We start from the raw sequence: 12,880 nt of genomic DNA on the forward strand, positions 1-12,880 counted from the left end.
GCCCATTCTGTGGGTTCTGGGCATTCAAACTCCATTCCTCAATGAAGCATCTCCCCAGCTACATATATTACTTAATATTTTAAAAAAATTTAAAAAAAAACAAAACTTCTTATTCTTTTAGGTAGGATAAAAGAGGGAAAATGTGTGGACAAATAGTAGAATTCTGGTCATAGCACAAGTTTCCACTAATAAGTTCTAGATCTTGTGTGCAGGCTAATCCTGCATCTTTTTTGTTTTTGTTTTGTGTTTCTTTCCTTTTTTTTTTTTTTTTTTGAGACAGAGTTTCTTTGTGTAGCTTTGTCTGTCCTGTAACTCACAGAGATCCACCTGCCTCTGCCTCCTGAGTTCTGAGATTAAAGGTTGTGCCACCACCGGCCACCACCACCCAGCTGTTCCTGCATCTTACTTGTCCCCAGCACACACACTGCAGAGATAACATGTGAATGAGCTTGACTCTGGGAACCATTTCACAAGCACATATTCAACAAAACATTATCTGGGCCAGCAGGGTAATTTAACAGTCAAGCACCTGCCGCACAAGCCTGAGGACCAGAGTTTGAGCTCCAGAACCTATGTAGATGTGAAAGAAGAAAACTGATTCTGCTAAGATGTCCTCTGACCTCACAAGCTCACCAATACACATCATACACACACAATAAAAATAACAGTAACAATAGTAACAAATAAATTAAAAGCATTATTTTATACACTAATTAGATAGTGTTGGTCAATGACACCTCAGTAAAATGTGGAGTAGGAAGATTGAAAAGAGGAACCTGAAACTTACTTCATAGTGCTCATATTCAACGAGGTTAAACGCGTTGAAATTAAAGAACCCAAACTGCATTGCCTACAATACGAAAGAACAAAGGTGTAAGGTAAATAAAAGGCCAGTTTCCTACCCAATTTTCTTCTAAGCACCAGGAATGTCCTAGAAAGTACTACTGTATTCATGTTGAGCATATTCTAAGGATGTGGGAGTTTCATTCATCTATTTGTTGCTGGGCCCCCTATACCACCCTCAGCCCTAAAACTGTCTGACAAAGCAATTGTGGCCCACTTATTTTTATATAAAACTTTGTAACAAATTAATTGCTGTCCAAATTACCCTGCTGAACTCAAAGTCCAATGCCTGGAAGGAAGTTACTGTATTGTTGTTACAAGATGGGAACTAGGACCTTGCATGTGCTAAGCCGACACTGTCACTGAGTAATATTCCCAGCCCTACAGTTACTGTATTGTATATACATAAACAAAACTTGTAAGGAAAAAAATTATTCAACTTTTTTTTTCTTTTAAATCAGATACACTCAAAACTAATACTGTATCTAGAACCAAATTACTTAACTCTTACTTGTGTCTTATTTTTGTGATGCTGGGGTTGAACCCTTGGCCTCTCACATGCTAAACAAGCTCTCAACCAACTGACTGACAACCCCAGCCTGTCTCCTATCTGTGCCTTTCCATCCCATTCATGCACAGAAGCAATGAGAAATTCAGAATGAGCAGTTTACTGGTTTGGGGCCACTTTACTGTTAACTGGGAATGGAATACTTCTGACCTTACATACCTCTTCTGAAGAATTTCTAATAGAGCTATGTAGAACAACACCTTACCTTCTCCAGACACTCACCTTCTTTACTGCATGAAAACAGTCAAGGAGTGTGATATAGAAACTGCAGCTTCCGTAGGCAGCGTCTCTGAAATTCCCAAAGTGTTATTTTGTTAAGGCTCTACAACATACTCAACCCAAGACAAAGCTGACTAGAATTCAATGTCCAATAATGTCTACAGCACAGTTATACTAGAATATTCAAATTTAACTGGATAACTTTTTTCTAATTATTTTACTTACTTATTTAACTTTATTTTATGTACATTAGTGTCAGATCCCCTGGAACTGGAGTTACAGACAGTTGTGAGCTGCCATGTGGTTGCTGGGAATTGAACTGGGGTCCTCTGGAGAGCAGCCAGTGCTCTTAACCACTGAGCCAACACTCCAGCCCCCTTTCTAATTCTTATCTTTTAAAAAAAGATTTATTTGTTTTTGTTTAATTATTTATTTATTTGTTGTGTATGCAGCATGTATGATTGCAGGCCAGAAGAGGGCACCAGATCTCATTACAGATGGTTGTGAGCCACCATGTAGTTGCTGGGAATTGAACTCAGGACCTCTGGAAGAGCAGTCAGTGCTCTTAACCTCTGAGCCACCTCTCCAGTCCCCCTTTCTAATTCTTAAGGGTCAAAATTCCAATAAAATCACAAGAGCAAAAGCATCCAAACCTTTGGTAAAACCACTCCACATCTGAACGAGTGCATAATTAGCCAACAGATAGTCCACTGAAATACCATACCAGCCGTATTCATCAATGGAAAGAGGTGAATTCTCAAAATGCAGCAGTGTAAGGACTTTGATGGTAACCGTTGACTACTACCACTAACTTTGTAATGTGACTGACAATTTTCAACCCAGCTAAAGGCATACTGATTCAACCTTGCAAAGAATTTGATGCAAAATTTCTTTGAGAATTATGATGGCTCAGGAGATGCCCTACTCAAGTCCCACCTCACACTATCTGAACACACATGCTTGCTTCATGAATACCTAAGCCATCAGGAACCATACTCAATTACTTTTCCACTTTATTCATTGAGACAAGATCTCTCAGAAAATTCAGAGGCCACCAATGTGGCTGGCCTTGCTAGCCTAGCTTGCTCTAGGGAGATACTGTCTTTGCTTTCTAAGGCAGGAATTACAGGCAGGCTGTCATTCCCACCCAGCATTTGTGTATGGGCTGTGTAGAATCTAAACTCTGGTCCCCAGGCCTGTGTAGCAAATGCTTTAATCACTGAGCAATCCTCTCGAAATGCATACTAGATGATCCCAGACACATAAAGTTCAAAAGCAAACAGGCCTAAGTGACAACAGAAAGGTAACAAGAGAGATCTTTGAGAGGATGGTAACTGACTGTGGAGGGCAGGAGGGATTCTTCAGGGGTAAGAGCCATATTCTACATCCCAAAGTGTGGCAGTCACACATACATGTGTAATGCTTAGCTGTACAATTCAGATTAGTGTTTTGGGCTGGGGTGCAGGCTCAGTGATGTGTACTTGTGTAATGCTTGAGTTCAATTCCTAAGTGTGGCACACATCCATGTGCACATGCACACATGTGCATGCAATGTTTGGTTTTCTAACATTAGTGCTATCTTTCCAAATTGTATGTATCAACTTTTAAAAAGGAGAAAGGGCTATGAATACTGAGCAAACCTGGATGAGGGAAAGAACTATGGTTTGTTTTTATGTGCATAACCTCTGCAAGTAGGTACTACTATAGTTCCTATCTCCAGAGTACAAACTGGTAAAGGAGATACCAACAAGCAAAGCTGAGAGTCAGTTCTCTATCTGATAACCAAAGCATGCTATTAACGACCACAAGACGGGCGTGTAGTGCATTCCTATAACCCTAGCATTTGGGAAGTGCAAACAAAAGGATCAGGGAAGAATGCAAACTTTATCCCAAACAAAGAGGAGAGAGAGAGACACTTACAAAAAGTACAACAAAAACTAAGAAGCAGAGTATTTCTATAGACTACAGTAAGACAAGTATACTCCTTTAGACTGTTTTTCTCACTAAGACAGAGAATAAATGACACAATTTAATAAGAAATCATAGGCTAGTAGGTGTGGTGTCACACAGCTTTAATTCCAGCACTTGGGAGGCAGAGACTGGAGGAACTTTGTGAGTTTGAGGTGGTCTGGTTTACATAGTGAGTTCCAGAGCAGCTAGAGCTGAAGAGGAAGAAGAGGAGGAGGAGGAGGAGGAGGAGGAGGAGGAGGAGGAGGAGAGAGGAGGAGGAGGAAGAGGAAGAGGAGGAGGAGGGGGGGAAGGAGGAAGAGAAATAATCATAGGCCAGGCATGGTGGCACACACCTTTAGTTCCAGCATTCAGGAGGCAGAGCAGATCTCTTGAGTTTGAGGCCAGCCTCGTCTACATAGAAAGTTCCAGGCCAGCAAGGCATACATACATATTAAGAACCTGTCTCCAAAAACAAATAAATAAAATAAAGATATAATGAGAGAAAAGCAAATTAGAACTATCTAGGGAGGTTGTAGTAGGAACTGGAGTTGAGACTGTTTGTGCTACAGTCTAGCAAGGAAGTAAGCTTATTTACACTTTGGGTCCGTCCTTGTGTTGTAAGCTGTGAGAATACCCACAAGTGATTGAGAATTCTGGGGCACAAGTTCATCATTGTGCAACAGCAGCAGATCTAAATGTCTGCCTCTCACTCAGGGATCACAGATAGAAGAATTGCTTCTAACAGACACAAACAGTTGTGTTACAAGTTAAAAAGATGAGTGACTTACTTCAGCTCAGTGCCTTTTTCTCTTCCTACCCACCTCAAATCACAGAACATTTGGGATAGTCCGTGAGGCAACAAGGAAGGGGCATTCTAACTCAGCCATGGCTTTCAACCACTATATCACTAAATTCTGAACAATGCCAAAACAATGGAAGCCCTGCTTCAAGGAGTAGAGAGGGCTCCACAGAGCAACCTGAGGAGGAAACTGCCTTCAGTTAGGGAGACACTCTAGAGTTCACCTACAAGATGCCAGATTCATCAGCTTACAGCTTTTTAAACATTTTTTTTTCTTTAAAATTCTTTTAAAACAATCACACCGTAGGTCGGAGGTGAGGCTGCTGTCCACTCACAGCTACCTGCCACCCTCACACACAGCTGCCTGACAGGCTGCAGGTAAGTCTACATCAGCAGCCACACCCGATACCTCTGCTGGCTGTACTCCTGGGGAAAGGGGTCAATTGTTGCCCCAGAAAGTTCCTCCTGTGAAGTAAGGGAACACCCAGGTGGGTTGCACAGGAGCCTGGGTTACCACTGGTCATAGTACCATTAGGATTCTCCCCTGGCTACATCACAGCTTGGTTCTCAGCCAAGAAAGTCCTACTCCACCACTATCATTTCTAGGGTCAGAAAGAAGATGAAGTCAGGAGACATTTGAGATTCTGAGAACAGGAGTGGGGATGGGATGGGGAAGTCACTGGCATCCAGCAAAAAGAGGTCAGAAGTGACAACATTCCAAAAGTGTCACTGCCAAGACTACTGGATCTGTGGTGTCATGCTGTTTAACATTCCTTCCTATCAGGGCTTACTCCGCCACCCACCCCAAGAATTACCACCAAAAAGTCCCTGGTAAGGGTATGATTAAATAGATCTACCACATTACCTGTACATTTATAGTAATGGTAATAAAAACTACATATTGGCATAAAAACAAGTTGATCAAGGGAATCAAATCTAAGACCCAGATGTAAATCCACACACCTATGGACACTTGATTTTTCACAAAGAAGCCAAAATTATACAATGGAAAAAAGAAAGTATTTTCAACAAATGGTGCTGGAATAACCTGTAGAAGATTGCAAATAGATCCACATTTATCACCCTGCACAAAACCTCAAGTCTAAGGGGATCAAAGATCTCAAGATACACTGGGCCTGAGAGAAAAGAAAGTGGGAAATAGCCTTGAATGCATTGGCACAGGAGACCACTTCCTGAACAGAACACCAACAGCACAGGCACTAAGATCAACAATTTAATAAATTGGACCTCATGAAACTGAAAAGCTTCTGTAAAGCAAAGGATACTGTTAAGAGGACAAAACAGCAGCCTACAGAATGGGAAAACCAACCCCACATCCAATAGAGGGCCAATTTCCAAAATATATAAAGAACTAAAGAAACCAGAAACAACAACAACAAAAAAAAAAAACCCCAAATAACCCAATTAAAATATGAGATACAGATTTAAACAGAGAATTCTCAACAGGAGAATCTCAAATGACTGACAAACATTTAAAGAAATGTTCAACATCTTTAGCCATCAGGGAAATGCAAATCAAAACGACTGTAAGATTCCATCTTACAATTGTCAGAATAGCTAAGATCAAAAATACAAGTGATAGCTCATGCTGGTGAGGATATGGAGCAAAGGGAACACTCCTTCACTGCTGTTGGAGTCCAAACTTGTACAGCCACTTTGGAAATCAATATGGCAGTTTCTTAGAAAACTGGGAATCAATCTACCTCAAGACCCAGTTATACCACTCTTGAGAATATACCCAAAGGATGCTCCATCTTACCACAAAGACACTTGCTCATCTATGTTCACAGCAGCATAGCCAGAAATTGGAAACAACCTAGATGCCCCTCAATCGAAGAATGGATAAAGAAAATGTGGTACATTTACATGATAGAGTATTACTCAGCTGTTAAAACAATGGCATCATGAAATTTGCAGGTAAATGGGTGGAACTAGAAAAAAGTCATCCGGAGTGAGTTATCTTGAACCCAGAAAGACAAACATGGTATGTACTCACTTCATAAGTGGATATCAGCTGTAAAGGATAACCAGGCTACAATCCACAGACCCAACACAGAGAAGCTAAATAACAAGGAGGGCTCAAGGCTTGGATCTCCCTGGGAAGGGGAAATAGAATAGATTTTGCAGATGGTCTAGCGGCAGGTAGGGATGGGAATAGGAGGATCAGGTTAGGGTATAGGGGTAAGGATGGTGAGGAAGGGGAGGGGAAGGGGGTGGGCATTTCAGGGTGAGGAAGAAACCTAGTGCAATGTAAACTCTCAAGAATCTACAAGGTTTGCCCCTAAGATTCCTAGCAACAGTAGATACGCAGCCAGAACTGACCATCTCCTATAAGCAGGCAACACTTCCAGTGGAGGGACTGAAACATCAGCCCAGCACCATAACCTTCGAACTACAATTTGTCCTGCCTACAAGATGTGCTGGAGTAAAGAAGGAGCAGAAATTGTGAGAATGGTCAACCAATGACTGGTCTAGCCCGAGACCCATGCCAGGAGAAGCCCACACCTGACACTGTCTGGAGAGCCAGGATTCAGAGGCTGGATAGCTGAGAGACCTAGAATAGAGCCAAACACAACTGGCAATGATGCCTAATGATATTCTGCTATACTTATAGATTGGTGCCTAGCCCAATTAACATCAGAGAGGCTTTATCCTGCAATTGGTAGAAACAGATACAGAGACCCACAGCCAAACATTAGGCGGGGAATCCTGCAGAAGGGTGGGGGAATGATTATAGGAGCCAGGGAGGTCAAGAAAACCCACAGAATTGACTAACCAGGGCTCACCAGGGCTTACAGAGACTCAACTGACAACTAGGGAGCCTGCATGTGACTGGCCTAGGCCCTCTGCATATTTGTTACAGTTGTGTAGCTTTGTCTTCTTGTGGTACTCCTAACAGTGGGAATAGTGGCTATCTCAAACTCTTTTGACAGACTTTGGGACCCTTTATTCCCACTGGGTTGCCTTGTCCAGCCTTAATATGAGAAGTTCCTAGTCTTACTGCAACTTGATATGCCATATTTGTTTGATATCCACGAGAGGCCTGCCCTTGTCTGAATTGAAATGGAGGACTGGATGGGGGGGGGGGGAATGAGAGGTGGTAGGGGGACTGGGAGAAGAGGAGGGAGGGGAAACTGTGGTTGGGATGTAAATAATTAATTAAAAAATCATTTAAGAAAAATAAAGAAAAAGAATTATCACCAAAAAGTTCCTGGTAAGGGTCTGATCATTACCTGAAAGGGATATAGGCTGTATCTCCAAAGATTAATGTTCTATATGCGTCTTCTGGAGTCCTTCCCAAATATATAACCTATATTTGGAAAGAAAAAAAAAAGGGCAATTTACTTCTAATTGACATGGTTCTGTCACCAAGAAGCAATTTTTACACAAGCTTTAGCCAATTAGCAGAGCCAAGTTCTCAGGCTCCAGGATCCTATCAGTGAGTTAATTGTTTTCACCCTGCCAGAGAGTCCTCCCTGCCACATGAACGCTGAGTGCACCAATACTTCAAACAACCTGTGCTAAGAAGTGTAGCTCTTTAAAAACACATTTTCCAGATCCAGGTGTTTGAGTAACATGCTTTAATTCTCCTTCCTGAACATCCTCAGAAGTGAAAGTGGAGCTGGGGAGAGGAGTGGGAGGAGGTGGCAACCCAAAAGCAGGGCTAATGAATCTTATTTTATCATCATCATCATCATCATCATCGTCATCGTCGTCGTCGTGTGAATATCCCATCAGTACTACTATCTTTGGAACTGACATGGTTGAAAGGAGACAACCAAAGTTCAAACTCAGATCCACAGACTTATGCCTTGCTGGTCCCAAACTATTTTTTTAAGTTATCTATTTATATTTATGCTGTAAGTGTTTTGCCTTTGAGTATATGTGTGCACCATGTACATGCAGTAGTGAGGAAGCCAGAAGAGGGTGTTGGAGGCACAGAAAATTGTGAGCCACCACATAGGTGCTGGGAATTGAACCCAGATCACCTGTAATATCAGCTAGTGAGGCATCTCTCTAGTTCTCTCACTTCATTATAATATGTGTGTGTGTGTGTGTGTGTGTGTGTGTGTGTGTGTGTATGTGTGTGTATGTGTGTGTGTTGCGTTGCAGTGTTGTGGACTGATCCCAGTGCCTTAGGCATGTTAGAAGGAGCCTAACACTGAGACATACATGCTCTTGTCCAAAACAAAGACCTTGATTCGCTCTCTCCATTTTCATTTAGGGTCCTGTGTCACTGTGAAAGTTCCCTACTGGACTAACTACATCTGTTTCCTACTCTCACATGATGCTTCTGTCTTCAGAACTATGGCATGTTTCTATTTTCTATGGTGATATTTTATTTGTACTAAAATGTGATTTTATTTGTATATTAATAAAGTAGTCTTGGGCCGGGCAGTGGTGGCGCACACCTTTAACCCCAAGCATTTGGGAGGCAGAGCCAGGCGGATCTCTGTGAGTTCGAGGCCAGCCTGGTCTCCAAAGTGAGTTCCAGGAAAAGCACAAAGCTACACAGAGAAACCCTGTTTCAAAAAACCAAAATAATAATAATAATAATAATAATAATAATAATAAAATAAATAAAATGAAGTCTTGGGGTCAGAGCTAGGCGGTGGTGGTTGCACGCCTTTAATCCCAGCACTTGGGAGGCAGTCAGGCGGATCTCCAGCCAGCATGGCGACACACACACCTTTAATCTCAATACCAGCCATAGAAGACCTGGAGGTCTATATAGACAGGCAGTGACGAGGAGGTCATGTGGTTGGGTTTACAACCAATGAGAAGGCAGAACAGAAAGTCTATAAAAAAGACAGGACACAGGAAGCAGAGAGGAAAGATAGCAGCAGCAGTGAAAGGTAAGGTTTTCAGCTATTGCTCTGACCTCTTGGCTATTAACTCTGTATTTGGCTCTGTGTTTCTTATTTAACAAGACGGTTACATCTACAATTTTCCTCTGGTGAATACTTCAAAAACACATTTTCTTCTTTCTGTGTCTCTGTCTCTGTCTCTCTTCCTTCCTTTCTTTCTTTCTGTTGAGACAGTCTAGCGTAGCCTTAGTTGGTCTGGAACTCATTATGTAGACCAGGTTGGCCTTGAATTCGCAGAGATACACCTACTCCAGTAATATACTATCACACCTGGCCAAACCCCCTTCTTTAACAATTGTAGTTCATGCTGGGATACCTTGATTGTGACTTGCAGTCTTTTCTTCAACAGTTCATTGTTTTGAGATCTTTTCACTTGAGAGCTTCACCTGCATCTCTAAAGAAGCTGATCCCATTCTCCCCAGCCACCACTATCTACAGGGTGTTCCCAAATCCCATGCAGGAACCAGGGACCTACATGCATTCAGTTAGACACATATGAAGACAGAAATTAGATTAAATTCTAAAACTTATTTATGGAAAATATATTTTTAAATTTCAATAGTTAAAAAAAAAAATCAAATCTAGGTTAAGAGTGTAGTTCAGTAGCACAGTGCAGGTTTAGCAATGCACAGGGCCCTGAGTTTAATCCCTAGGACCAAGAAACAGAATAAAAGGGGGAAAAAAATCACCAAGTTAATTACAAGCTGCTGCTGCTGCTGCTGCTGCTGCTGCTGCTGCTGCTGCTGCTGCTGCTTCTTTTGGTTTTGGTTTTTCCAGACAGGGTTCCTCTGTGTAGCCCTGACTGTCCAGAGATGCACCTGCCTCTACCTCCTGAGTGCTGAGATTAAATGCCTGCACCACCAATTAATTACAAGCTTCTTATCTTCAGCATTTAATACTATATGTGGAAGCTGTTTTCAAGGCTGGAGCCACTCTGAAGTGAAGCCCTTATCTTCCATCACTTAACTCCTGGTCCAAACATAAGTGAATGGACTTTGAGGCTCTGTCTATTGTGTTGAACCCAATGTACTTAGGAAAGTAAGGAACAGGAACACTTACAATATTTCATAAGTCATTAATTTAAATGTAAGCCTACCACTGGATTAAAAGCAATTATTTAAGAAAAAATAGTAACAAAGCCAGACATGGTAGTGCATGCTTTCAGTCCCTGTACTCAGGAGATAGAGAGTTGGATCTCTTGAGTTCAAGGCCAGCCTGGTCTATAGAGAGAGTTCCAGGACAGCCAGGGCTCCATAGAGAAACCTTATCTCAAAATAAAACAAAACAAAAAAGGATTAAAAGACCAAAGCTGGGGAAGGGATTCATTAGGTAAAGTGATTACTATGCAAGTATGAGAACTCCAAGTTAGATCCCCAGGATCCATGTAAAAGATGAACATGGCGGGCAGTGCAGTTCTCTAACTGTCTCTAAAGTCCAGTGGCCACAACAGACTAGCCAAATTGATGAGGCTCAGGTTCAGTGAGAGATCCTGCCTCAAAAAATGAGTTGGAAATTGACTGAGGAAGACACACGTCTACCACTGGTCTCTATATATACATGTACACACATGTACACACATGTACACACACACACACACACACAAAGTCAACAACAAATGAATAAATCTAGCAAGAATCTTTTAAGCATAAAGCTAGATCTTAGAACTAATGATAAAGATTTGATAGCTTCCAAAGAACATTTTATTTTCTGTTTTAACAGTTATAAATGGACTGTCTTCCCAATGTCTGAACTGTTTCTTGCTAGAATTTTATTCCATTTACTCTCAAAGGACCACACACTATAACTGTAATGGTAAATCTTCACTATCAACTTGACTGGGTTTGGAATCATCTAGAAGACACATCACCTCTGTATCCTGAAGGCATTTCTAGAGAGGTTTAACTAAGATAAAAGACTTGCCATCCCATGGACTGAAGTTTTTTAGTAAATAAAAAGGCTAGAGGTAGGGACTAGGCAGGGTTCCCTGTCCTGAGTCCTTTTCAGCTGAGATATCCATCCAGACAGAATACTGTATACATAATAATAAATAAATCTTTAAAAAAAAAAAAAATCTCTAACTGCTTGCCTCCAAAACAAAACCAAACCCAGGGGGAGCCCTATATGCTCGTTTTCTTTAAAAAAAAAAATTTTAAATCAAAATCAGGTTATCGTTGCCCTCAAAATAGGGCCTTGTCACTGTTTTGGATACAGAGAGCCTATTGCCTGCAACAGATGAGAACTGGGAACTGCAGCTTTCCAGTGGCCTTCTAGAAGTCACATGGTTATGACTATGGGGTGGTAGGCCATGGATTTATGGTTGAAAAATACAATTCTGTGCTAGACTCTGCAACTATGTTAGTTAGCTTTCCATCACTGGGACAAAATACCCAGGATAATCATCCTATATGGGGTGGGGTGTGGTTGGGGTTATTTTGGTTCAATTTGGGGAGGTTTAGCCCCTAGTCTCTGGGTCTTTTTGTTCTCTCTTTGTGGTAAAAAAAAAAGCCTTGGTGGATACGTGTGAAGAGCCCAAAGCAATGGAAAACTGGTGAGATGCCACCTGCTTTCTGAGTCATAGCAGAGATTCACAGACATTTTGACTAGCCTAGGATAAGGCAACATTCTTCTTTGGGGTGGGACAGTTGTCCCCTTTTCATATAACAAGAAGGTGACGATCCTAACTACTATTTCACTGTAACTATCTGTTCATTCATTCATTCATAGATAAAAGTTCACTATGTAGCCCGGTGACTGGCCTGGAACTCTCTATGTAGACCAGCCTGGCCTCGAAACTCAGAGATCTTCCTGTCCTCTGCCTCCTTACTGCTGGGATTAAAGGCTCCTGGCTCACTGCAACTTTTATTAGTGATCAAATTAGACATCATGCTATAAACTCCTGAATACATAAGACACTTCAGAAGAGACCTCCTGAAGGTTACAAGAATAATAAACAGAACTATCAAGGAAAAACAAAACAAAACCAACAACAACAACAAAAACACAAGACATTGTATTCCTTAATGAATCACTCGAACAAATATGTAAAACTAAAGTATCCATAAGTCAGCGGAGTGAAAGAGCTGGATTTGCTATGTATCCATGTGTACATGTGCATATACACGTAATTCAAACAAGCTAAACAAAATCCTGAGAATCCTCTTTTAGAATTTCTCTAGCTTTCCAAGACCTTCTTTATACAAAACTATACAAATTTTTCCTTAAACATCAATTTAAGGTAATTTTTATTCTGCCAGACTATAGCTTCATGGTTTCTTTAAATACCAAAATAATAATGCCCTGATTTCCTTCTAAACTTCAAAAGAAAAATAGCCTTTAATTTATTTAAAAAACTGTGGGTTAGTCTTGGAACACAGTTCAATTCAAAGAACAGAAGAACAATGCATTTTTTTTTTCCTGTGGGGGTAAGGAAAACTCCAGGTTCCCAATGATGAACTTTAAAAACCTGTAGTTCTAAAATCTGTTTGGGAAACGAAAAATATTTGAAAATTGAAATTGAGACAATAAAGAAAACACAAACTGAGGGAATGCTGGAAATAGAAATCCTGACTAAACGAACAGGAACTACAGAAGCAAGCATAACCAACCAAATGC

General features: G+C 41.1%; 1 protein-coding gene across 13 annotated transcripts in view; it reads right to left on the reverse strand.

The window, feature by feature from the left end:
• Cdc14b (cell division cycle 14B) overlaps positions 1-12,880 on the reverse strand; it is a 90,064-nt gene that overhangs the window by 26,130 nt on the left and 51,054 nt on the right. For all 13 annotated transcript variants that reach the window (XM_036187169.1, XM_036187166.1, XM_036187175.1 and 10 more), the window contains 3 exons: positions 7,634-7,710; positions 1,634-1,700; positions 788-850 (listed from right to left, as the gene is read on the reverse strand). In XM_036187169.1, the coding sequence (XP_036043062.1) occupies positions 788-850; positions 1,634-1,700; positions 7,634-7,710 (207 nt within the window). The remainder of the gene's footprint in view (positions 1-787; positions 851-1,633; positions 1,701-7,633; positions 7,711-12,880) is intronic.

This window comes from Onychomys torridus, chromosome 5, assembly GCF_903995425.1.
Source record: "Onychomys torridus chromosome 5, mOncTor1.1, whole genome shotgun sequence".
In the NCBI taxonomy this organism is placed as follows: domain Eukaryota; kingdom Metazoa; phylum Chordata; class Mammalia; order Rodentia; family Cricetidae; genus Onychomys; species Onychomys torridus.